Below are 24582 nucleotides of genomic sequence, written 5' to 3'. Positions count from 1 at the left end.
TAAATAAATTCTTTTTTTTAATTTACTTATTCATGAGAGACACAGAGAGAGAGAGAGGCAGAGACACAGGCAGAGGGAGAAGCAGGCTCCATGCAGGGAGCCCCATGAGGGACACTATCCCAGAACCCCAGGATCACGCCCTGGGGCAAAGGCATGCACCAAACCGCTGAGCCAACCAGGCTTCCCAATAAATTCTTTTTTCAAAAAATTGGGGGGGAGGGTTAATCAGCATTACATTTTGGGGGAACCGAATGACAAAAAAAACACCACATATCAAAACCTGGAGTATACAGAATAAGAAAATAAACACTAAAATGGGAGGCAGAGGGTGTGGAGAATGAATCAACAAAGCAGAAATGGGGTACCTGCGTGGCTCAGTGGTTAAGCTCTGCCTTGGGCTCAGGTCATGATCCCAAGATCCTGGGATGAGGCCTGGAGTCAGGCTCCCTGCTCAATGCTTCTCCCTCTGTTCCTCCTCCTCCCTCTACTCCTACCCTACCCACCCACCCCTCCACACACACACACTGGCACTAGATCTCTGTGAAATAAATAAAATCTTTTTTTAAAAGGCAGAAATAAATGAAATAAAATCCCCTCTCCTGAGAAAAGAAGCAGGAGAGATTATCAGTAAACAAAAAACTGTTTTTTTCTTTTAAGACTGATAAAACTATAAAATTTGGGGCAACTTTAGGGAAAAAAAAGAGAGAAAGAACCAACAAATACCAGGAAAACCAAAGGAAATACAACTTCAGGTGCAAATGAATCATTAAAAAAAAAATAAATAACATGTATAAAGTTATGCCAATCTGAAATCCTAGATAAGATGGAGATTGTTCAAGGCAAATATACATTACAAAAATTTAGGGACACCAGGGTGGCTCAGGAGTTGAGCCTTTGGCTCAGGGCATGATCCTGGAGTCCCAGGATTGAGTCACATATCAGGCTCCCTGCGAGGAGCCTGCTTCTCCCTCTGCCTGTGTCTCTGTGTCTCTCATGAATAAATAAATAAAAATCTTTTAGAAATTACAAAAATTTATTCCAGGAGAAAGTAATAAATCTGAATAAACCAACATCCACAGAAGAAGTTGAAATTACAAAGACCTACCAAAAAGGCACCACACATGGATGACTTACAGTCAAGTTCCACCAAATGTTCAAAGAGCAGATAACTCCAATATATCACAAGCCATTCCAGATTGCAGAATAAGATAGATGGTTCCCTCAAATCATAGAACAGGGCTAACATTCCCCTAATGTCAAAACTGAGCAAGGACAGCAAAAGAAAGAAAACCTTGGGCCAATTCCTTGGGGCACCTGGATGGCTCAGTGGTCGAGCATCTGCCTTCGGCTCACGTCATGACCCCAGGGTCCTGGGATCAAGTCCTGCATCAGGCTCCCTGTAGGACTCTATGTCTCTATGTCTCTGCCTCTCTCTGTGTGTCCCTCATGAACAAATAAATAAAATCTAAGAAAGAAAGGAAATCATGGGCCAATTCCATTCTGAAAACAAAAGCAAAACAACCCTAAATTAAATATTATTAAAAGTCTGGAACAAGGGGCACCTGGGTGGCTCAGTGGTTAAGAATCTGCCTTTGGCTCAGGTCGTGATCCCAGGGTCCTAGGATCCAGTCCTGCATTGGGCTCCCCGCAGGGAGCCCGCTTCTCTCTCTGCCTGTGTCTCTGTCTCTCTCTGTCTCTCATGAATAAGTAAATAAAATCTTAAAAAAAAAAAAGTCTGGAACAAGACAAGGATTGTTCATTATTGTCGCTATGAGTAACATTGTATGGGAACTCTTAGCCAAAGAGGAAGGGGGGAGCAATGAGTTATAAAAGATTAGGAAGACTAAACTGTCATTTTGTTACCACAACAGGATCATCTAGCCAGGGAAGTATGGAGAATTAGCTGTCAAGCCTTTCTAAAACAAGTAAGAGTGAATTCAACAAGGTAGTCAGATCCAAGATTAGTAGTAAAAACACAACAGCAGTAACTGATTAGAAGAAAAAAAAATCCAAGTCATAAATAAATAAGTAAAAACAGCAGAGTCCCAGTGGGTGAACCAGAGAATATACAAGATATCCCAGGAGAAAATTATGCCTGTGTCCAAGATGGAAAACTCAAAATCATGAATTCTCCTCAAATTAATAATTTATTCGTTACAATCTCAACCAAAATCCAAAGTATTTGTTATGGAATTGACAAATTCCAGCACGCCTGGGTGGCTCAGTGGTTGAGCATCTGCCTTTGGCTCAGGTCATGATCCCAGGGTCCTGGGATCGAGTCCTGCCATGGGCTCCCTGCATGGAGCCTGCTTCTCCCTCTGCCTATGTCTCTGCGCCTCTCTGTGTGTCTCTCATGAATAAATAAATAAAATCTTAAAAAAAAAAAAAAAGAATTGACAAGCTCCATCCTACTCCCCATTACAACGGCAGCACCCACCAGGTTTAGAATTGAGACAGGTCCCCTTGCTCACCCAAGTCTAAGCATCCATTTGGAAACCACCTGTTCTGCTGCCCACCTGCCTCTCTCTGATTTGAATCAACTCAAAAGCAATTGATAAAGAGTAACAAAGTCAGCCTAACACAAGCATGTTGGTTTTAATATACCATTTTCTCCAGGAAGTTAATATTTTGAAGCCATCAGGGGCAAGCTTTCTCACAGTTAAAGGAGAAGCCTTAGTGATCAAAGAAGATCTTCACAAAAAGCTCCGAATCTGCAGAACTGTCTTCCTTTATATCCTCCGTGGAGCATTTTGGTGGTTTCAAAAGCCATAATGCTTGCTGCAATGTGATGGTATGTGGCAAAGCTGTGATTGCAGAGGAAGAAATTACAATATCTTCTCATATCAAATGACAGATGAATGAAGATGACACCTTAAATCAGATTTTTAATTTGGATGGAAATGGTCTCCATTAGTAATTAATATCTCCAAACCAGCATCTCTAAAGGGGAAGCCTAAGCCCCAGCCTTCCAGACTACAAAAATGGGAATGAAAGCGTTGCTAAGTGGGAATATATGTGGAAATTCAACTGTGCTGGTATGTCTATTAGAATCCTTGGGGGATCCCTGGGTGGCTCTGCGGTTTAGCGCCTGCCTTCAGCCCAGGGCGCAATCCTGGAGTCCCGGGACGGAGTCCCGCGTCGGGCTCCCGGTGCATGGAGCCTGCTTCTCCTTCTGCCTGTGTCTCTGCCTCTCTCTTTCTCTGTGTCTATCATGAATAAATAAATAAATCTTAAAAAAAAAAAAAAAAAAAAAGAATCCTTGGGGGATCCCTGGGTGGCTCTGCGGTTTGGCGCCTGGTGCCTGCCTTTGGCCCAGGGCGTGATTCTAGGGTCCCGGAATCGAGTTCCACATCGGGCTCCCTGCATGGAGCCTGCTTCTGTGTGTGTGTGTGTGTGTGTGTCTCTCTCATGAATAAATAATTAAAATCTAAAAAAAAAAAAAAAAAAGAATCCTTATTGGTTTCATAGTGCTCTGATTATAAAGTAGCCTACGTTTTGAGTAATCTGTGCCTGGTTTTATAGCCTTGTTATTTTAGAACAATTGTTTTGTAGAACTCCAAGTTTTTTCAGGAATGCATGTATCACGGCTGAATCGCCTATACTCGGAATAAGGGGGGACTCTGTCTTCCAGCAAGCATTCTTAGGACATAGGTCCTAAGTTTCCCTGTCCTGTAGCCAGGAGACCAGGTACCCACTTCCCTCTCAGAGCAGAACCACCTCCCAGGAGCCAGGGTGGGGTTAAGGGTGGGGGGTTAGTTCTCTGGAGCCTGGAACCAGGGCCCATCATAGCTCCTCTCTTCTCTCCTCCTTCCAGACCTCTGGACCGCTCAGGAGAAACAGCGTGAAAAGGCCCAGAATTTTGCCGCTTCCAGGCTTTCAGATCTTGAACCAGTCACTGAACCTCTGCAGGACTCAGTTTCCTCATTCTTGAAATGGGAAGGCGGTGTTTTGTTTTGAAATCATGTTTAAGTTTAAAAATCTGCCTTTGACTCTTGCTTTGCCATTTATGTATCTGTGACCTTGGACCAGATGGACTTTGCTTCTCAAGGCGGCATCTGTAAAATGGGGTCTTTGCGAGAATTTAATGCCCCGCGTGCAAAGCACTTAGCACAAGATGTGCATCAAGCCCCAATAAATTGAAGTTCCTGTTCTGGGAGGGCGGGGAAATCTCAAGGGTACGAGTTTTGACCGCTGAGGCAGAAGAACCCAGTGCTGGTGGGGAAAGACATGGCTGTGATTTCCCGACCGACAGTAAGCACATCCTGCCAGCCGGGTCTGCCCCGCTGAGGCCTGGGCTTCAGCCGGACCCCCTAGCTTGCAAGAGCCCCCAGCCCGCTTCCACCGTTTGGGGCCGCCTCCCGCCGCGCGGGTCCGAGGACGGACTACATTTCCCGGCCTGCACCTCGGGTCGGAACCCCGAGGGGCCGGCCGGCTAAGGGGACCTGTCCTAGCCGCGCTGAGGCTGGAGGCAGTAACCACCACTCAGGCAGCTCCTATATTTCGCTTTGCGAAGCCAGTCAGCCACCGACAACCCCACCTTGAGCCGCGGACCCGCAGGGTCTGTGAGGAGCGCTTGGTCCCCTCTTTTCCTCCTCCAGGCGTCCGGCCCACCGGGTCCCAGGGTCCGAGGCCAGGCTTATCTCCCCGGGAGGAATCCTTCGGCCCCGCGGGGTCCTCACTGTGGCCCGAGGCTGGCAGCCGGGCCCCGAGGGCTAGGGGACAGCCTAGAGGCCGCGCAGCTGGAGACTACAACTCCCAGGCGGCACCGCGGCGGCGGCAGCGGCGGCGGCGGCGGCGGCGATCACGTCACTCAGGCACCGCCGGCGGCCCCGGGAAGCGGCGCGGGCGGGGGCAGGGCTGGGGCCGACCGGGAGGCCGGTGCTGAGGATGGGGGCTGCCCGGCCGCCCCGCGCGTGAGGAGGCCGAGGGGCGCGCCACCCCGTTCCGGGGCGGGCGCCCCCCGGGCCCTGCCACCCCCACCCCGCCCGGCTGTCGTGGCCCGGGATGCGGAGCCGGGGGCCGCCGGTGGAGCTGCGCGGGGTGAGAGGCGCGGGGAAGGGGGCTGCCTGCTTCCCTCACCCTCGTCCCCCACCGGCGGGCCCCGGCAGGAATTCGGGAGCCGCGCGGCCCGGCCCTCTTAGCGCCCTGACGTTTGGGGGGGACAGGTGAACCCGCCGCCCTACCCGCACCCCGCCCCCCCCGGGCAGCTGAATCAGAGGGGACGACCCTGCCCTCTTAAGGAGGCTTTTTGTTGCTCCTGCGGAGGGCCCCCCGAGCCATGGCCACCAGGAGCCCCCTAGAACCTGCAGGGACTGCCCCCCATCCTGGCCGCCGGGGCCCGCCCTCTGTATCCCGCGGGCAGCCAGTGTGAAGCGGCCTCCCGCAGCCCCCGGCCCCTCCCCCATGGAGGAGGAGGAGGGGGGGACGGCCAAGGAGTGGGGCACGACCCCCACGGGGCCCGTCTGGACCGCGGTGTTCGACTACGAGGCGGCGGGCGATGAGGAGCTGACCCTGCGGAGGGGCGACCGCGTCCAGGTGCTTTCCCAGGACTGTGCGGTGTCGGGCGACGAGGGCTGGTGGACCGGGCAGCTACCCAGCGGCCGTGTGGGCGTCTTCCCCAGCAACTACGTAGCCCCCGGCGCTCCCGCCGCGCCCGCGGGCCTCCAGCTGCCCCAGGAGATCCCCTTCCACGAGCTGCAGCTAGAGGAGATCATCGGTGTAGGGGGCTTTGGCAAGGTCTACCGGGCCCTATGGCGCGGCGAGGAGGTGGCTGTCAAGGCCGCCCGGCTGGACCCTGAGCGGGACCCGGCAGTGACAGCAGAGCAGGTGCGCCAGGAGGCCCGGCTCTTCGGAGCCCTGAAGCACCCCAACATCATTGCCCTCAGAGGCGCCTGCCTCAGCCCCCCACACCTCTGCCTGGTGATGGAGTATGCCAGGGGGGGCGCACTGAGCAGGGTGCTGGCAGGCCGCCGGGTGCCCCCTCATGTGCTGGTCAACTGGGCTGTGCAGGTGGCCCGGGGCATGAACTACCTACACAATGATGCCCCCGTGCCCATCATCCACCGGGACCTCAAGTCCATCAACAGTAAGTGGTGTCCTCCCCCCAAAAAATTTGCTTCCACAGAATCTTGTGAGGTCAGGCATAGGTGGCGGGAAATGGGGACACCAGAAGACTCTGTCTAGGGCAAGAAGGGGCAGCAGTATGCCTTCAGGCCAAGTGAGGCAGCCTTGCCCATTAAGGGAGGAAAAGGAGGCTCAGAAACGTTGAGGGACCACCTATCCCCCAGACTACAGAGTCATACTAGCTCAATAAATATGTACCCATAACACTGTGACAGGCTCTGCACTCCTAGCATGAACAGCACAGATGCAGTGCCTGCCTTCATCAGTCCCTGATGCCAGCGTCCACCAGGCAGAGTCAGAAAGAACCTAGCCTGGAGCAGGATTTCTCAGCCTTGGCACTATTTACATTTGGGTCCGGATGATCGTAGGAGGAGGCTGTCCTGTGTGGCTTCTACCGACCAGATGCGATTAGCATCTCCCACCTCCATCCCCAATTATAACCGAAACTTGTCTCCAGACATTGCCAAATGTCCTCTGGGTAGAGGGGGTAAAGCCGCCCCCACTTGAGAACCACTTCTTGGAGTCCTCCCAGGCCTCTCCTCCTGCTAGCTGAGGCAAAGTGGAGGTGAGAGAGGAGCAAAAGGGACTTGCTTTACGTAAAAATCTTCCAGGCTGCCTGGCTTACCACAGGCTCTCAAAAGTTGGTTGGCTGGTTGACTGGGAACTGGGGCCAGGTAGAAGGGAAAGGGTCCCCCAGGACCCACATCTAGATCAAGGAGCTTCTCATGATGTTAGCATATATTAATTGAGCACTTATTTGCCCTTACGGTACTCACAAATTAAAGATTTCATTCTTTCCCCCACGTATTTCCCTAGCGCCTGTTGTGTGCCACACTCTGTCCCAGGTCCTAACTATATAATATACAAGGGAAAAATCCTGGCTCTCCCCACCTCACTCCCTTTCATTTTTACATTTATGTATTCATTCTTTCTTTTATTATTTGGTGTTTCCTGGAGCAAGTCATATGGTAAGGAGAGAGATCAACAGTGAATGGGACCAGCACTTGCCCTCACCTGAAATTTAAGGATTTCCCCTTTGCCCTCACATTTGGTCTCTCACCTCTCATCTATTTCTGATTCCTGTCAATTCTGCATCTTGACATTTGTTGGAATCCATCCCGCTATCTTTGCAGTTTTGTTGCTCTGCTCCCACCACCGCCACCAACTACAAGCCCCTGGAGCAGACAGGTGAGCCTTCCTTACCTTCCAGGCCTTGCATTTGTACACTAACAGATCTGCCATGTGCTCAAGGTGTGCCAAGCGCTGTGCCAGGGCTGGAATTGAGCAAGAGGCACAGATGGTTCCTGCCTTCCCTCGTGCTCTGAAATGCTGGGCAAATGGAGGCAGGACAGGCAGCATGCTCCTTTGAGGGCTGAGGTGCCTTCCTGGCCCTTTCTCACCCCTGCTGATTCACAGCCTGAAGGTGGGGTAAAAAGCGTTACACACCATGCCCCTAGGTTTTCCTGCAGCCAGTGCCACCTGGACACAGGGTGGTTGGGGCTTTTAGGCCAGAACTTCCTGTTCAGTCAATGGGGCAACCCTATGCCTGGGACAGGTCACAGGGCCCCCGCAGCACAGCTTCCTCCATCTTTCTCTAAGGAGCCCCTCACCTGGTGTCACTCATACACTGGCTCATTCAACCAATATTTCTTAAGCAGAATTAAGTAACTAAGGCCTTGTCTCAAGCTCTGGGATTACAGAAGTGAACCAGGCAAGATCTCCCCATATGGAAATTACAGTCTAGTAAACGAAAGTAGATGATTGATATTTAGATAGGTAGGTAGATAGATGACAGAGTTTCCAGAGAGTATTGGGGGCTCTGAAGGGAACAAAATAGATCAAAGATGAGGTGGAAGGAGCTTTTTCAATCAGATGGTCAGGGGAGGCAATACTGGAGCAGAGACTTGAACAAAGAGGACCCGGCCTTACAAAGGTTTGGACAGGGTGAAGGTCCTGAGGTAGGAATGAGCAGGCCTTGTTGAAGAAAAAGCGAGGAGACCAGAGGGGTTGTAAGAGGAGGAATGAGGCAGCAGTAGGAGATGAGGTCAGAAACATAGGCAGGGCCCAGATCATGGTGACCCTAGGGGCCATGATGAGGATTTGGGGTACCCCACAAACAGGAGAGGTGGGGACCCAAGAAGGGAGGCATGGAGTCACATGCTAGAGAGTCAGGGAAGGCCTCTGGGCTGTGATGATAGTAGCATCACCTCACTGTTATGACTGGAGAAGCAGCAGAAGGAATGGTCAAAGATCCAGGTGGCGAAGTAAGTGCCAGTTATGGCAACATTATACACCAATAATAATAGCTAACATTTTGTAAGGACGTACTGTTGCTTCTGGCCATAAATCCTTCCTACAGTCCTCTAAGGTAAATAATACTATCATCTCCATTTAACAGAGGAGAAATCTTAGTGATAAGAAGAATACATTAACGAGGCTATTCAGTTAATAAGTAAGTGGCAGAGCTGGGATTCAAACCAAGGCAGGACACTGTACACCTTGGAGCCTCTGATAGAAGCTGATAGAATATCAGCAGTTAAGACATTGGGCTCTCATGATGGATCTAGATCAGGTCTTTGCCCCACAGTTTTCTAGCTGCAGGATCTTGACCAAGGGACTTCTCTCTGAGCCTCAGTTTGTCCGTTGATAAAATAGGCTGCTTTCTAGTTAATTCATGTGAAGGGCTGAGCACGATGCTTGCCATTTAACAGGTTGCTGATAAACACCAGCCATGATTATAACTGTTGTTAGTAATAATCCCAGACAGCAAGTTGGGAGCACAATATGCTTGGGTGATATATCTGTCAGATTTGTCACAGTAATGCTGTGGAACAAGCCACCCCTAAAATGCAGTGTCTTAAAACTTGATGTCATTGATTATGGCTCACACACATACTGGAGGGTAAGCTGTTTTAGGCTGGGTCCAGCCAGAAAGGCTTTACTCCCAAGTATCTCCCCTCTACCTTGGACCAGCAGGCTAGCTCGAGTATGGTCTCCTGGTGGTGGCAGAAACACAAGAGAGCAGGTAGACATGTGAGGCCTCTTAAGGCCTTGGCTTGGAGCTGGCCTTCTGTCCCTTCTGCCTCATTCTGTTGTCTGTTGACCAAAGCAAGTCATATGGCCAACCCTAAGTAAAGGAGGGGGAAATACGCTCTGTCTCTTTCGAGGAAAGAAGTGCAAAGTCAAGTGGCAAAGAGTGTGATGATACAGAAAGGAATAGAACTGGGGCCCCAAATGCAGTTTGCCACGGGGTGACAAGGACAAAGGAGAGCCATATTCATACCTTGTGCTCGTGGTCAGTAGTCCCCACTGCTGGGGTGGCTGGGAAATCAAGCCTCTAGGAGAACCAAGGCTTTGGCTGCCAACCTTTCAGTGAGTTCCCCAGAGCCCAGGTTGGAGTCATGAGGGTAGCAAACGGAGGGGAGGCCCCTCCCCCTTCCTGGGGAGGGGGGTGGTCAGGGGCAAGGCAGGGATTAGACCACACGGAAGGATTCCTAGTGTATCAGACAAGGAAAGGAGCTGCTGCAGAGGGGGACACCTAGAGGTGGGGAAGAAAATAAGTAGGTTCCAGCTGAGCCAGGGGCCAGGACACTTGGGTCTGCAGCGTGGAAGGTCTGAGGTAACCCACCTTTCTTCCTCCCCACAGTCCTTATTCTGGAGGCCATCGAGAACCACAACCTCGCAGACACGGTGCTCAAGATCACAGACTTCGGCCTCGCCCGTGAGTGGCACAAGACCACCAAAATGAGCGCTGCGGGGACTTATGCCTGGATGGCTCCAGAGGTTATCCGTCTCTCCCTCTTCTCCAAAAGCAGTGACGTCTGGAGGTGCTGATGGGGGGAGATTGGGGAGTCCTGGACGTGGGGGAGGGGCGAAGGAGGGGGTCAGAGTAGAAGGGATGGCCTCCCACTAAAGCTAGGATCCGGGCCTGGCAAAGGGGCTCACTGGCAAGGTCAGGCTATCAAAGCACCAAAGCAGGTGTCTGCTCTGCTTGCTAAAGTGGCAGCTGAGAAGGACTTGGATCTGAATGGAAAATTCCAAAGATGTAGAGATAGAGTGTCAGCACCAGGGCCCTCAGACACCACCCAGCACACCGCCCCACTTGTCAGCAGGAAACTGAGGCGTTTGGAGGCAGCCATTCGGTCATCTATCTGTCCATCCATCCATCTGTCCATCCATCCATCCGGCCATCTGTCCATCCGTCCGTCTGCACTGGGTGCTAGGGATACAGCAGGAAATAAAAGTAAACACGTTTCCTGCCCACAGGGATAGTAAATCAGCAAACAGTGGAAAGCTGGGAAAATAGCTGGGTTTAAGTTAAAAAGTCATAGAACAATTTTCAAAAGATAGTGAGCTAATCCCCTGAGGGCAGGAGGATGACTTTAAGGAAGGCCTTTCTGGGAAGTGATACTTGAGCTAAGTTTTGGCTGACAGGAAGGAGCCCGCCGTGCAAAGTTTGCGGGGAGAACTTCCCACGCAGAGGGGATAGTGCCCACAAAGGAGGCACCAATGTGAGAATGAGTTTGGTCCGTTCCAGATACAACTCCAAGGCCCATGTGGCTGGAGCAGAGCAGGCCAAGGAGAAAGGTGGTAGGAAATGACAGAAGAGAGAGCCGGATGAGGGACCGGATCCCACGCTTTATTCTAAGTGCAGTGGAAACCCATTAGCCGCACTTACTACTGGCATGATCTGGTTGAGCGTTGCAAGGCTCCCCCGGCTGTAGGATGGAGAATGGATTGTAGGGGACAGGAGTGGGGGTGGGAAGCCAGTGAGGAGGCCGTTGCCATCACTAGTGAGGCTTGATGGTGGCCGCAGAAACTTCAACCCCCACCTCCTACTGGGAGAGAGCCAAACCCAGGTCAGGCCCCAGCTGAAGCTCCAGATGGACCAAGCAGCAGTCATGGCTTTGGGGCAGACAGCTCAGACAGGAAGTCTCCATTAGAGCAGCACAGCCCTTGGGGGAAAGTTCTGACTGGCTGTACATCAGGCATTCATTTGTGGCACCAAACATTTAACAGAGCCATAGCTCAGTGGCAAGGAGCAGAAAACCCCAAATGAAAACAAACTAAAGTTTCTGCTCTCATGTAAAGCCGAGGACTACTGTGATGGCCACAGTGACAGGAATTCAGGTTCCTATGTCAGGATTCCTCGACGGTGGTGTCCTTGACATCAGCCAAGATGTGTGGTACTGCCCTGTACTTCTCAGGGCACCATGGTCCCCAACCACCAAACATCATAGCACTCCCCAGTCATTGTGACAATCTCAACATCCCCAGAGGTCTCCATAATGGGGGGGGTGCGATGGGGAGTGGTTCACGCCATGTCCAAGTGAAAGCCACTATCATTTCCCTCCACCTTGTGTGGCCTCCATTCCCTAGTTCACTTCATCATTCCACATGGCTGCTTGAGCTCCAGCTTTTTAAAAAAATATTTTACTTATTTATTTGACAGAGAAAGAGCACACAAGCGGGGGGAGCAGCAGAGGGAGAGGGAGAAAGAAAAGCAGGCTCTCCACTGAGCAGGGAACCTGATGCCAGGCTCAATTCCAGGACCCAGGGATCATGACCAAGCTGAAAGCAGGCGCTTAACTGACTGAGCCCCCTAGGCGCCCCTTGAGCTCCAGCTTTTATGTTCACATCACAACCAGTTAGGAAGGAAAAAAAAGGAAAAGACACCCCTTCTCTCTAAGGATCACACCCTGGGCCGAAGGCAGGCGCTAACTTTCTGGAAGTTAGCTGCAGATTGCACATCCTCCTCCATCCCACTGGCCGAAACGATCGCCATATGGGCTTCCTTAGCTGCAAAGGAAGATGGGAAATTACTCCAGACAGCATGTGCTGCCCGGCTCAGATTCTCCAGTGCTGGCCCTGAGAAGGGAGGCCACCAGCTGTAGGAGAGCAGGGGTTGTGTCCATCTTGTTCTAGTGCCCAGAACGATGCCCGGCACACAGCAGATGTTTCTAAGTATATGTCAAATGGGTGCACGTGCAGATGTGGGGGCGCCCAGGGACCTGCTGCATGCCGGGCACTGCACAAAATGGTCGTTAGGCTCCCGAAGGAGTTCAGTTCACTGGAGAAGATGGACCCGCAGGTGACTGTAACAGAGTGGTGCACACCCAGGTTTTGTGTATCCAGGAAGGACACTGCCATGGGTGTCAAGCAGGCCTGAGTCCAAGTGTGGACTGAGGCCTGTCCACTAACTAGCTGTGTGACCTTCAGGTAGACAACTTAACCTCTCTGAGCCTGCACCTGCTCACCGGATAAAACGGGGGTCATACCAATGCCTTCTGCCTTGCAGGGCTGTTGTGAGGATTACTGAGAGCGCCTAGCACAGTGCTGGCCTGGAGTAAGTGCTTTATAAATGTTAAATAGTGTTAACTTGGTTTTAGAGGTAAGTGCTGAGGATTCGAGGATTCGGGGATTCGGGGAACACAGAGGAGGGGCCTCTAACTTAGCTTTGGAGGCTATGGAGTCAAGGAAAGCTTCCTGGCAGAGAGGGCACCTGAATTCTGACTTAAAGGACAGTTACGAACAGGGAAGAATGTTCTTGACAGAGGGAAGAGCATGTGTAAAGCTAGAGGTTAGGAAGAACAGGGCTAGTTTAACTTGTTCAGTGTGGCTCCAAGCTGAAGCCGGGCTTGGTAAGGGGGTGGCGAGAGCACTTAGAGGCAGGGTCATCGGAAGTCAGGGCTAAGGAAAGTGGCTTTGCCCCACGGGAGCAGGGGACACACCTAGGGTTTTCAGGCAGGGGTGAGAGAAGAGAGCAAAGGCAAGACGTCAGAGAGAGAAAACCAGCCCCACAACATTTGTGTGAGATCAGGCCAGCAGATGTCTTATCTATCACGTTCATTGGCCAGGGCAGGATGTTGGGGTGAGGGAGGCCCACCATGGGACCGGAGGCAGGGCTGGGGTGTAGGTGAGGATTGGGGTGGGCTGCAGCATCACCCCTCCCTCTTCCCCACCCGCAGCTTCGGGGTGCTGCTCTGGGAGCTGCTGACGGGTGAGGTCCCCTACCGTGAAATCGACGCCTTGGCCGTGGCATACGGCGTGGCTATGAACAAGCTGACGCTGCCCATCCCCTCTACGTGCCCCGAGCCCTTTGCCCGCCTACTGGAGGGTGAGCCAGGGCCCCGTGGAGATAGGCTCTGCTCGGGTGGCAGGGGCCCTCGGGCCAGACCTCATCCATCCCAGTGGGTCCCGGAGTGAGGGTCGGCAACCATCAGACCACAGTCCACCCCTCTACAACTGGTTCCATGGCCCCCAAACTTCTGTTCTGGCCCACAGCTCTTGGGGGCAACCTGCTAGCCTTCACTGACCCCAGGATTCCTCCCTGATTCTTGATTCTGCCACAAATGAGGGAGCAGTTCCCCAGGTTGGTCTCCCAGAGTTTCACTGAGTGAAATGTTGCCAGGGATTTGGTTTCGAATCCCTTCCCCTCAGCTCCATGGAAGTTGTTTGTCCACAGTCCCCTGAAATCCTGCCTTTCACAGAGCATGGCCCCTGACTTCTCCACTTCCACTGCTGTCCTCCCACCCCCACCCCCATCCCCAGAATGCTGGGACCCAGACCCCCATGGGCGGCCAGATTTCGGCAGCATCTTGAAGCAGCTTGAAGTCATCGAACAGTCAGCCCTGTTCCAGATGCCCCTGGAGTCCTTCCATTCGCTGCAGGAAGACTGGAAGCTGGAGATTCAGCACATGTTCGATGACCTCCGGACCAAAGAGAAGGTGAAGGCCAGCATGAAGCGAGATCCTGCTTGCTTTTTTTTTTTTTTTAATATTTTATTTATTTATTCATGAGAGACAGGGAGAGAGAGATTGAGAGAGAGGCAGAGACACAGGCAGAGGGAGAAGCAGGCTCCATGCAGGGAGTCTGATGTGGGACTCGATTCTGGAACCCCAGGATCACGCCCTGGGACTAAGGCAGGCCCTTTTTAAGAGATTTTAGAGATCCTGCTTTTTGATGTGCTTTCGCCTTCCCTGGGGCAGAGTCCCTTCGCCTGAGCTTTAGTCTTTGGGTTCCTGCAGGGTGGGGGCGGGGGCTTTTTTGCATTTTAAGAAAAGCCAGCATGTTGCTGGATGCAAAAGAAAAGGTACCCTGCACTGAGGTTCTTACCAGTGAACCTGAGGCTGGGAGTGGTTTTAAAATGTAACAGCAAAAGTGGTAGGGAGGGAGGAGAGAAGTTGCAGGAAAAAAGATCTGCAATGTGTAAATAGTTGAAGTTCGATGATGAGTGCACTGGGTGCACTGTTCTGTCTCTGCTTTTGTGGATGCTTGACGTTTTCTAAATTGGAGAGCCAAAAAAAAATTAAAAATCAGAGGGGAAAAATAAAGCCACCCCTTTGTGCTAAAACAAAACAGCCCCCTGTCCTGGCACCCAGCTTGGCTGGTAAGGAGGGAGTCAGACTGTGACCCCAGTTTGCCCCATCTCGGGCTGCGCTTGTGCTGTGCCTCCACCGGATCCACCCCCCGGGGTTCTGGCCCTCGCACCCAGCCGCCCATCTCCTCCCCAGGAGCTCCGGAGCCGGGAGGAGGAGCTGTTGCGGGCCGCCCAGGAGCAGCGCTTCCAGGAGGAGCAGCTGCGGCGGCGGGAGCAGGAGCTGGCGGAGCGCGAGATGGACATCGTGGAGCGGGAGCTGCACCTGCTCATGTGCCAGATGAGCCAGGAGAAGCCCAGGGTCCGCAAACGCAAGGGCAACTTCAAGCGTAGCCGCCTGCTCAAGCTGCGGGAAGGTGGCAGCCACATCAGCCTCCCCTCCGGTACCGCCCACATCCCTGGAGCACCGCACCGCCCCCCACCCCAGAGGCTGCTGGGAGCAGTCCTAACACAGGCTTTACCTCTTTCAGTTTTTAAACTTTTTTTCTTGCTACATATATCACACATGTGTAAAAGGACCAGAAAGCAATACAGCCTAATGAGTTTGTATAATCACCCCCATGAAAGCATAGAGATCCTACAGCCACCCCAAATGCCCTCCTCACAGTCCCTCTAGACACAACCCCCTGCCACACACTCAGCCCACAATGGCAAGAGTAACCTCTATTTTTGACTTTCAGGGCATTCACCTTTCTACTTTATTGCTTCTTCTTTTACCTATTTTCTTATCTTTTAGCCTGCTGCTTTCCCTCCTTGCCAATAATTTGTTGAGGAATTACATCATTTATTCTGCGGCATCTCCCGCAACAGGAGTGGATGTTGCTGCTCACATCCCCCTGGCATCGCCCCTCCATCCCTCTGAATTTCCTATAAATTGGAAAGTTAAGCCATGTGAAATTGCTAATGTTCAGCCCTTTCTGACCTACAGAAACAAGCTTCACGTGGGTCAACCCGCTAGGTAGATGTCAGGGCTAGGTAGATGTCAGATTCAGGTTCAGGTTTGGTCTCTGGTTTTCCCATAGCCGGCTTCCTAGGCGCTGTTACAGTGCTCACCTGCCATAAGGCACATAATGTCTGCTCGGACTCTCTCTGTGTGACATTACAAGCCATAGCACAACGCCCAGAACAGCACTGGCCAGCAGAAATCTAATGCAAGCCACACGGCTAATTTTTAAATCTCCTCGTAGCCACCTTAAAAATGAGAAAGAAACAGGTGAAATTGATTTTAACAGCATATTTTATTTAGCCCAGTATATCCAAAATGTTATGGTGTCACACATAATCAAAACAAGAAAAAATGGTTAGTGAGGGATTTTCACTTTTTTCACACTCAATCTTTGAAACCCAGTGTACATGGTACAGTTACAGCACATCACAGTCCAACCACTAAGTTTTTGTCAAAAATACTTGACCTGCTTTTGGATTTCATGAGATGTACTGTTGAGAAAGTTAGATTCACCAAAAAAGAGAAAGATTCACATACCCAAGTCGTTCTAAATGTAAATGTTTTCAATAACCAAACTGAGTATCTGTTTTTACGTTTAAATTTTGATTCATTGCAACCACACAGATAATGTTTAAACTCCCCAGTGCCTCAGCTATAGTGCCGCATGGCAAGTGCTCAGTGGCCACAGGTGGCTAATGGTCACCACGTTGGACACTTAGGTCTAGATCTGTAGTCAATCCTTAGTTATCTAGGGACCCAATTAGGATCTTTCCTCTCAACCTGGGCATATGCCAAAGGTCTCTGGAGGGCTCGTCACAGTTAGATGGCTGTGCTTCACTCTGGAGTGGCCAATTCAGAAGGCCAAAGAGTGAGCACTTCCCCTGCTCCCGCCTCTGCCCCAGAGGTCTCCAGGTGAAGAGTTTGAGAACCGCTGTGTTAAGGAATGCAGAACCATGGCGAGGCCCATCCTAGCATTCCTTCTAGCCTCCTACAACAGGAACTTCTCTTTGGTTACCCTCAGAGACATTTATTTGCTCAGGGAAGTTTCTTCCTTTTCACAGGCTTCGAGCATAAGATCACAGTCCAGGCCTCTCCAACCCTGGACAAGCGGAAAGGATCCGACGGGGCCAGCCCCCCCGCGAGCCCCAGCATCATCCCCCGGCTGAGGGCCATTCGCCGTGAGTACCTCCCCAGGCCCTGAGCGGTCAGTTGTCAACCACCTTCCCTGGGCACATGCCGTGCACTGAGCCAGAACAGCAGGGTCCCCTCCCTGATTCACAGGGGAAACGCAATAAACATGCAAACAAGTCAGTAAGCAGGACAATTTCCTATAGTGATAAGCACTATAAAGGAAAACAGGGAAGGGAATAAAAGAGCAAAATTGCTTTTACATCAGGAAGGCCTGTGTGGGGAGCTGGGGTTTGAGCAGGGGCCAGCGTGGTGAAGAGGGGTGAGGAGGGCCAACACCTGAGGGAAGTATGGCCCTGCCAGAGAGAACAGCAAGGGCCAAGGCCCGTGTGTCCGGCCTGGCGGCCAACTTGAATGGAATGAATGGGAGGGAGCAAGGTGTGGAGCAAGGGTTCCATGAGGGCCAGATCTTGCTGGGCCTTGAGAGCCAGGATAAGGAATTGGATTTGACTCTAAATGTGAAAGGGGCTATGAGCCCCAGAAGGCTGTGAGCCAGGCAGGAATGTGGTCAGACTTGCCTTGTCCTTCTGGCTGCTGGGAGGAGTATGGATTGTAGGAGGCAGGAATGATGGCTGAAGGTGGGGGTGACAATGGAGGCTGGACCCGAGTGGGGCCGTAGTCGGGAGATGGCTACTTTTGGGGCTACGTGCAGAGGTGTAGCCAGCGTGGTCTGTGGACGAGCGGGATCCAAGACCGAGTCCCTAAGCTCCTCTGCCCCCCTCACCCCTGGCTTCACCCCATGCCCCACCCCCTCATGTCTCTGTTAGGGCACCTGTTTGTACCAGCCCCAGAAGTCATTCTCCTGGGGACCCCCAGACAGTCTCCATACAGTGGTAGGCCATACTAGTGTCAGGCTACATTCAAAGCCTGGAAGATAGAGCAGCAGACTCTCCAGGGAACAAACTGCCAAAGCTTGAGGCTTGAAGCGCAAGCAGCCAAGCAGGCCAGAAAAGGGACTGAAGGGAACAGAGTACCAGGCAGGGCGAAGGGAACAGCCTATGCAAAGGCATGGAGGAGTGAAGATACTCTCATAGGAACTGATAGACATGGGCTCCCAACCAAGGCACTCAGTGCCCTGTGCCTGCCCACCCGGACTCCATCTCCTTGCTCTCCTCCTTTCCTCCCTGCCTCCACACCAGCCCTACTGGCCCCCTGGCTGCTCTGAACAGTTCAGGCATGGCCCACCACAGGGCCTTGGCATATGCTATTCCCTCTGCCTGAAATGCTCTTCTCTCTTGGATCCACTTGACTTCCCACCTCCCCTCCTTCACATTATTGTCAAACGTGAGGCCTTCCCAAACTCTCAACCTCCTTTCCTGCTCTATCTTCCCTATAGCACCTTTCACCTTCTAATCCCTACACAAATTATTCATCTCATAGGATTCTTGCGGGTCATCTGTCTTCACACCTAAAATGTAAACTCCTGAGGGCAGGGGGTTCTATTGGCTTTACCCACTGCTGTCTCCTCAGCATGTCCCACAGGGCTTGCAGAGAGCAGGTACTCAGCAGACACATGGGACTGAATAGACAGTTGAAGGGCTTGGGTGAGGAGTGACGGGAACTGAGGCTGAGGGCAGGCAGGGAAGCACATGAAGAGCCTCGAATGCCAGGCTGAGGAGCTGGGACTTTGTCCTGACAGCAGTGGGGAGCTATGGGAGGACTTACTGCAGGGAAGGGTCATGTTGGAAGTAGAGTCCAGGGTCCCTTGGACTAGCTGGTGGAGGGTGGATCTAAGAGTGAGGTAGAGAGCCCGGCAGGGACAGACTGCCCAAGAGCCAGTAACCAAGTGGCTTCTCTTGGCCCAGTGACTCCTGTGGATGGTGGTGGCAGCAGCAGTGGCAGCAGCAGTGGCGGCAGTGGGACATGGGGCCGCAGCGGGCCCCCAAAGAAGGAAGAACTGGTTGGAGGCAAGAAGAAGGGCCGCACATGGGGACCCAGCTCCACCCTGCAAAAGGAGCGGGCTGGAGGGGAGGAGAGGTACTGGCCCTGGGAGCCCACCCCTGGCCCTGCACCTGACCCCAGGCCCTGGCAGCCAGAAGGCCTACCCCTCATCTCTGGTGCCCCCTGCAGGCTGAAGGCCCTGGGGGAAGGAAGCAAACAGTGGTCATCAAGCGCCCCCAACCTGGGCAAATCCCCCAAACACACACCGATAGCCCCAGGCTTCGCCAGCCTCAACGAGATGGGTAAGAGGGTGAGGGTGCCTTTAAAATGGAGAGGGTGGGGCATCGGGGGGAAACCGAACCCAAGACCAAGAGGTACCACCCTCCCCGGTTGGGAGGAGGAAGCCAATTTCACTAGACCAGTGCGTCGGCAACATTCCCGGAAAGGGGGGCAGCCCCTGGGTGTTGGGTCATCCCCCACCCCCGGAGAGGGGGTGGGCAAGAGCTTTGCGGGAGAAAGATTGGAGAACCATGTTTGGTGGGGCTTGGCGGCCTCACTGCCTGTAGGGTCTTTCGAGGCAGCCTCTGGCCACCAAGTCCCGGGGACAGGGGAGCATGGGGGTGGGGGGCGAGGGAGGCGAGTGACGGCCCTCTCCCGGTTGCAGAGGAGTTCGCGGAGGCTGACGGAGGCAGCGTGCCGCCCTCCCCCTACACCACCCCGTCCTACCTCACCGTGCCGCTGCCGCCCGAGCCCTCCCCGGGGGCGCCCACGCCCCTGTCCCGGCTGGGCCACGGCGGCCGGCGGCGCTGCGAGCTGGCTCTGCTGGGCTGCGCCACGCTGCTGGGCGCCGTGGGCCTGGGCGCCGACGTGGCCGAGGCGCGGGCGGCCGACGGCGAGGAGCAGCGGCGCTGGCTGGACGGCCTCTTCCCCCGCGCCGGCCGCTTCCCGCGGGGCCTCAGCCCGCCCGGCCGCTCGCCCGGCCGCCGCGACGACGCGGCCCCCGGCCCGGGCCTGGCGCCCTCGGCCACCCTCGTGTCGCTGTCGTCCGTGTCCGACTGCAACTCCACGCGTTCGCTGCTGCGCTCCGACAGCGACGAGGCCGCGCCGGCCGCGCCCTCCCCGCCGCCCTCCCCGCCCGGCACCAACCCCCTGGTGGACCTGGAGCTGGAGACCTTCAAGAAAGACCCCCGCCAGTCGCTCACACCCACCCACGTCACGGCCGCGCGAGCAGTGAGCCGCGGGCACCGGCGGACGCCGTCGGACGGGGCGCTGGGGCAGCGGGGGGCGCCCGAGCCCGCGGCTCCCCGCCCTGGTGAGTGAGGCGCCCCGCACCCAGGGTGCAGAAACCCCCCCTCCCCCCCTGCCCCCACCAGGCCCCAGCCCAGCGGCCACCCCCTAAGTTCCAGGGCGGCCTCCTGCTTAGCGGGGGAGGAAGGGTCCCCGGCCCTGCAGTCCTCACTCCCCGGGGCATTGTGGGTCCCCAGGTGACTGAGCCCTGGATACAGCAGAGGTGGCAAACCGCAGTGCCTCCGGGGCCCAGGAGGGTGACATTGGCGGCAACGGTAACAACTATAGGGAACACTCACGTGCTAGACGCTGTTCCCTGTGCATTTGTTACCAGAGACAAAGACCAGTAGGACAGGTGTTCACTACCTATTACCAGGCACTGTGCTACTTTTTCTTACAATTATTGTTTTGTTTAACTCTGGCCTGTGGAGTGAGCTGCCGTCCTGCCATTCAGAGGTAGTGCTGTGCCTCGGGGGTCTCCTTAGGCCTGTGTGCATGCACCCAGTCCCTCAGAGGGTTGTGAGGGATGAGGGCTTTATCTAGAGGGGCGATAAGGGGACAGGCTGATAAGGAGTATGCTTGGAGTCGCTCCAGGATGAGTGAGTGATTAGGAGTGGTGGGGGACCTGGGTAGAGGTCCTGCCCCTGCTGAAAAGTGGGCCCAACAAGATGAGCAGATATTTCACAAAAAGTCAGAAATTCCAATTCTCATGTAAAGGTCCTAGCTTTTAAATGCCACCCTCTGGCCCACCCCATTGACCTCATCTGATCCTCTCTTACCAGGCCCTCCTCGAGACCCCCTGGACTTTCCCCGCCTGCCCGACCCCCAGACCTTGTTCCCGACCCACCGTCGGCCCCCCGAGTTCCCTGGCCGCCCAACCACCCTGACTTTCGCCCCAAGACCCCGGCCGGCTGCCAGCCGCCCCCGCCTGGACCCCTGGAAACTGGTCTCCTTTGGCCGGACACTGAGCATCTCGCCTCCCAGCAGGCCGGACACCCCAGAGAGCCCTGGACCCCCCGGCATGCAGCCCACGCTGCTTGACATGGACATGGAGGGGCAGAGCCAGGACAGCACAGTGCCCCTGTGCGGGACCCATGGCTCCCGCTGAAGCCTGCCCTCCACCGCCCGCCTGGGCAGCCATGAATGTAGCGCCCCAGGCCCCGCCCCAGCCTGCCATGCCACAAGGCGGGGGAGGCCCTGGGCAGGATACTCACTATTTATTGGGGAAGGGGGGAGGGGGTCACTTAATTTATTCCTTTGTACCCCAGAGGGTGGGGCCCTGTGCCCATCCTGCAGTATGGGGGGAGGGTGGGCAGGGATACTCAGGGACAGGGCATCATAGGGATTTGGCACAAAATGCAGCATTAAAGGTAACCCCTGCCCCCTACCGCTCTTGGCTGTGTCTTTCCCCAGCCCAGGGCCCTGATCCTGGGCCATCCCCAGTAAGGCACTGACCGCCCCCCCCATCCTCCACCACCTCCCTGAACCTCTGGGTTTCTGAGATCCAGAGGGTGAAGCCCAGGCACACGTTCCCTCCGTAGTCCCCACAAGAACATCACACAAAGAGGTTATGGTCACCAGTGACAAGGGCTTTACCAGCAAACACATAAGTCAGGGGAAGTTACACGCTGAGGTGGGAGTAGGGGGAGGGAAAGTCCCCCTAGGTTGGCCTTAGCCAACGACATCTCGAGTCCCGGCCCCGGCCCGACTGTCTTCCTGCTGGAGGCTGCAACGGTGCATCTTCAGCTGAGTCAGCTGGATGTAGCGGAGGACATTGGTGTCTGTGGGGAAGGGGGGCATGGCATTATCTAAATTTATTTATTTAAATGCCACCCTCTGGCCCACCCCATTGACCTCATCTGATCCTCTCTTACCAGGCCCTCCTCGAGACCCCCTGGACTTTCCCCACCTGCCCGACCCCCAGACCAGGAGTCCTGGGGCAGCGGGCGACATCTGCACCACTTCAGCTCACACCTCGATGTACCCAGCCTTCAGCGGCTCCCCCGCGCAGCTGCTCTTCCCAAAGTCCCAGCCACCACAAGCAGAATGGGGGCATTTCACACCTCCATACTTTTGCTTTCGCTGTGCCCTCTGCCAGGAGTGCCTCTGCTCAGAGACTTCTGTCATCCTCCTGCCCACCTTCCAGTAACACCTGCAAGGAGTCTGCCCTCTCAACCTCTCACCAGGAAAACTAATGTGGTCTCTGCTCCCGAAGCCCTGTGTCCTGTACCTGTTGTACTCCCTTGTCATTGGTTCTCAATACAAGACTATTGTGTCTGCACCCCCACACACACACCCAGACTATGATGTCCTAGAGGGCAAGCAACAGGCCTCCCCCCACCCCTGCCCCTGCAAGTTTCTCAGCATTGTCCACCCTGGGGTCAGCCTCCCAGGAAGTGCTCAATAAGCCGTGGGTGGGTGAATGGGTTAGTGAGTGGATGAATGAGAATGGGGGAGGGGTGGAGATGGGGGGGGTGAGTGGGAGGCATCGTTGAGTCAATGACTAAATAGAGGGCAGGTGGTTGGGTGAATGTCAGAGGAACTTGGGTGAGGGGATGGGTGAATGAATGGCGGGTGAGTGCCTGAGTGGGCGTGTGAGGAGCAGGTGGTTGGAGAGGTAGGTGCTGGGGAGGAGGCACTGCACTCCGTTGAGGCAGCTCTGCCCTGATCCTCCCTTGTTTCCTGGTTTCCTCTGCTCTAGCCCCTTACCCTGCTTCCTCTGGCCCTCACCTGTGGGCTCCCGGCTGCGGGCCTCCTGCAGGTAGCGCAGCGCGCGAGCATAGTCGCCCAGGTGGTAGAAGGCAATGCCGGCGCGGTAGGTGGCCTTGAAGTTGCCCTGCTGCTTCTCCAGGACCTTGAGGCAATACTCGCGCACCCGCTCGTAGTTCACCAGCTCCGACTGCAGCAGGCAGGCTGCGGGGACACCGGACCGGTGCTCGCAGAGCCTGGCGCCACCCCCAGACCTCACCTGACTGCTGGGAGCCGGGCCTTAGCGCTGCAGGTACCCCCAACCCTTGCCCGTGGCTGAGCGGGGCTGAGCGGGGCTGAGCGGGGCTGGGGCACTGCCCAGGGCCGCCAATCTTCTGACGGATCAGGATAGGAGCCATCTGCGCCGCCGCTAGAGGGCGCGAAAACACAGACAAGCGCTCCCGGGAGGTTAGCTGGGAAGTTTCTGCCGGGGAGAGTACTAAAGGCAATCTCAGGTGAGGGATGGGGCGCTGAATCGCTAATCCAGGGTAAGATTTTTCTCACCTGGAGATTGCCAGGTGACAGCCCAAAGCCCATTTCTTGCATCCCAGCCCTCCCAGCCCTGTGTGCCTCTACACCCCCAACCCTTGATTAGCTCTGGGGTCTCCCTTCACAGACCCCAGGTCTGCTCCCTTCAAGCCTCCAGCCCCCCGCCCAAGGCTTCATGATTGCCCATCACCCCCCACCCCTCCGCGTATGCACCCTCTGCGCCCCCCGACGGCCCCATACCGGTGAGAGAGTCATAACATTCCACCTCCGTGTTCTCCACCAGGCGCCGCTGCTCCTCGCTGAGGCGGGCCGGCCCGGGGCTGCCGGCGGGCCCGGGGGCGGGGGCGGGCAGGCCTCCAGGGCGGGCCCCCTGAGCCGCCTTCAGCTGCAGCAGTGCCCGATGATACTTGCCGATGGCTTCCCGGAACTTCTTCTCTCGGTAGCAGCGCTGGCCCTCCGCCTTGAACGCCACGGCGGCCCGCAGGCTGCTGTCGAGCGCCGCGCCCAGGCCCCCCGACGGCTCTGGGGCAGGGCTGGGCCGGGCCGAGCCATGGCGGGGGCCCGGGCCCGGCGGGGAGAGGGCGGGAGGCGGGCGCGGCGGAGGCTCCGGGGCAGCGCTGAGCATCAGCACCGGGGACAGCGCGCCGCGCTGCATTGTGGGAAACTCCTGCGGCCGCCGCTGCAGCTACCGCATCGCCCCCCGCGGGGCCGGTCCCCACCCTTTCTCCGCCCCCGCACCTCCGGCAGCCGACTCCGCCTGCCCCCTATGGGTGTAGAGAAACCCCTCCGGACTTTCCCGTTCTATCCTCCAAATGGGCCCCGGCCCTAGCTCTCCACCCGGGCTCGCCCTCCTTCCCACTCCCCTACCTCCCACCCTCCTGCCTGCTCTCCTCCCCCATGCCAAAGCTCCCACAGCTTTCTGGAAGGAAAAGACAAGTCTGGGGGAAAGAGCCGGAAGATAGCGACCTCGTGGAAGGCTGGTTTGCAGACCCACGGGCGTTTCATATATTTAGATAAGAACACGGGGTACGGGGTCGGGCTGCCCAGACTCCATTCCCTGCGTCTATTACTCACTAGTTGTAGTACTTGGACACATCGCCCAGATTACCTGGAACTCTCGCCTCCTCAGTACCATAGTCAATGACAGCAACCGGAAACTCATCTGTTTACCTATACAGCAAATACTCACTGATATTTTTTTTCTGTGCCCAGCTCTGGCCGGGGTGATGACGGGAAAGGCAGGGACTGAGAGAGCCTCAGCCCCTAGTCCAGCGGGGAGACAGACCAGTGACCAGGCCGTGACAGCCCCGAGGGGGCCAGCCTGGGAAGCTCAGGCAAAGCGGCTGGGGTCGGTGGGGAAGGCACAGACAGTGGGGTCGAGCCCTGCATGGCGGAGGCGCAACAGGCTGTGGGGGCCCAGCGGAGGTGCCTGCCCTAGACTGGGGAGTGAAGACTTCCTGGAGGAGGGGATAACCGTAGGAACAAAAGAGATCTGCTTCTTGCCCTCACCGAGCTCACTGTCTGGGTAGGAGAAGCAGTGGGA

At 55.2% G+C, this 24582-nt stretch overlaps 2 protein-coding genes and 1 long non-coding RNA gene across 5 annotated transcripts in view; 1 reads left to right on the top strand and 2 right to left on the bottom strand.

Annotated features, from left to right (window-relative positions):
• The window catches only part of LOC119868512, a 37752-nt gene extending 32988 nt beyond the window's left edge, over window positions 1–4764 (bottom strand). For both annotated transcript variants that reach the window (XR_005354636.1, XR_005354635.1), the window contains exon 1: window positions 4538–4764. This is a non-coding gene — a long non-coding RNA (uncharacterized LOC119868512). The remainder of the gene's footprint in view (window positions 1–4537) is intronic.
• A 236-nt stretch (window positions 4765–5000) lies between these two features.
• Window positions 5001–22091, top strand: MAP3K10 (mitogen-activated protein kinase kinase kinase 10). Of its 2 annotated transcripts, none has more exons than XM_038528877.1 (10): window positions 5001–6085; window positions 9770–9950; window positions 13092–13240; window positions 13675–13850; window positions 14637–14883; window positions 16508–16624; window positions 18440–18611; window positions 18705–18817; window positions 19180–19827; window positions 21680–22091. In XM_038528877.1, the coding sequence occupies exons 1-10, from the start codon at window positions 5404–5406 to the stop codon at window positions 21949–21951; spliced, it is 2757 nt and encodes a 918-aa protein (XP_038384805.1). In that variant the 5' UTR covers window positions 5001–5403; the 3' UTR covers window positions 21952–22091. The 2 variants fall into 2 exon arrangements, with proteins under 2 accessions (XP_038384805.1, XP_038384804.1); XM_038528876.1 differs by having other exon boundaries at window positions 5002–6085; window positions 20585–21805.
• Window positions 21371–23851, bottom strand: TTC9B (tetratricopeptide repeat domain 9B). Its single transcript, XM_038528884.1, has 3 exons — window positions 23280–23851; window positions 22533–22715; window positions 21371–21583 (listed from the first exon to the last, which is right to left on the bottom strand). The coding sequence occupies exons 1-3, from the start codon at window positions 23692–23694 to the stop codon at window positions 21474–21476; spliced, it is 708 nt and encodes a 235-aa protein (XP_038384812.1). The 5' UTR covers window positions 23695–23851; the 3' UTR covers window positions 21371–21473.
• Between the last annotated feature and the right edge of the window lie 731 nt (window positions 23852–24582).

Source organism: Canis lupus, chromosome 1 (assembly GCF_011100685.1).
Source record: "Canis lupus familiaris isolate Mischka breed German Shepherd chromosome 1, alternate assembly UU_Cfam_GSD_1.0, whole genome shotgun sequence".
NCBI classification, from domain to species: domain Eukaryota; kingdom Metazoa; phylum Chordata; class Mammalia; order Carnivora; family Canidae; genus Canis; species Canis lupus.
This window is presented reverse-complemented; position numbering and strand designations above follow the sequence as displayed.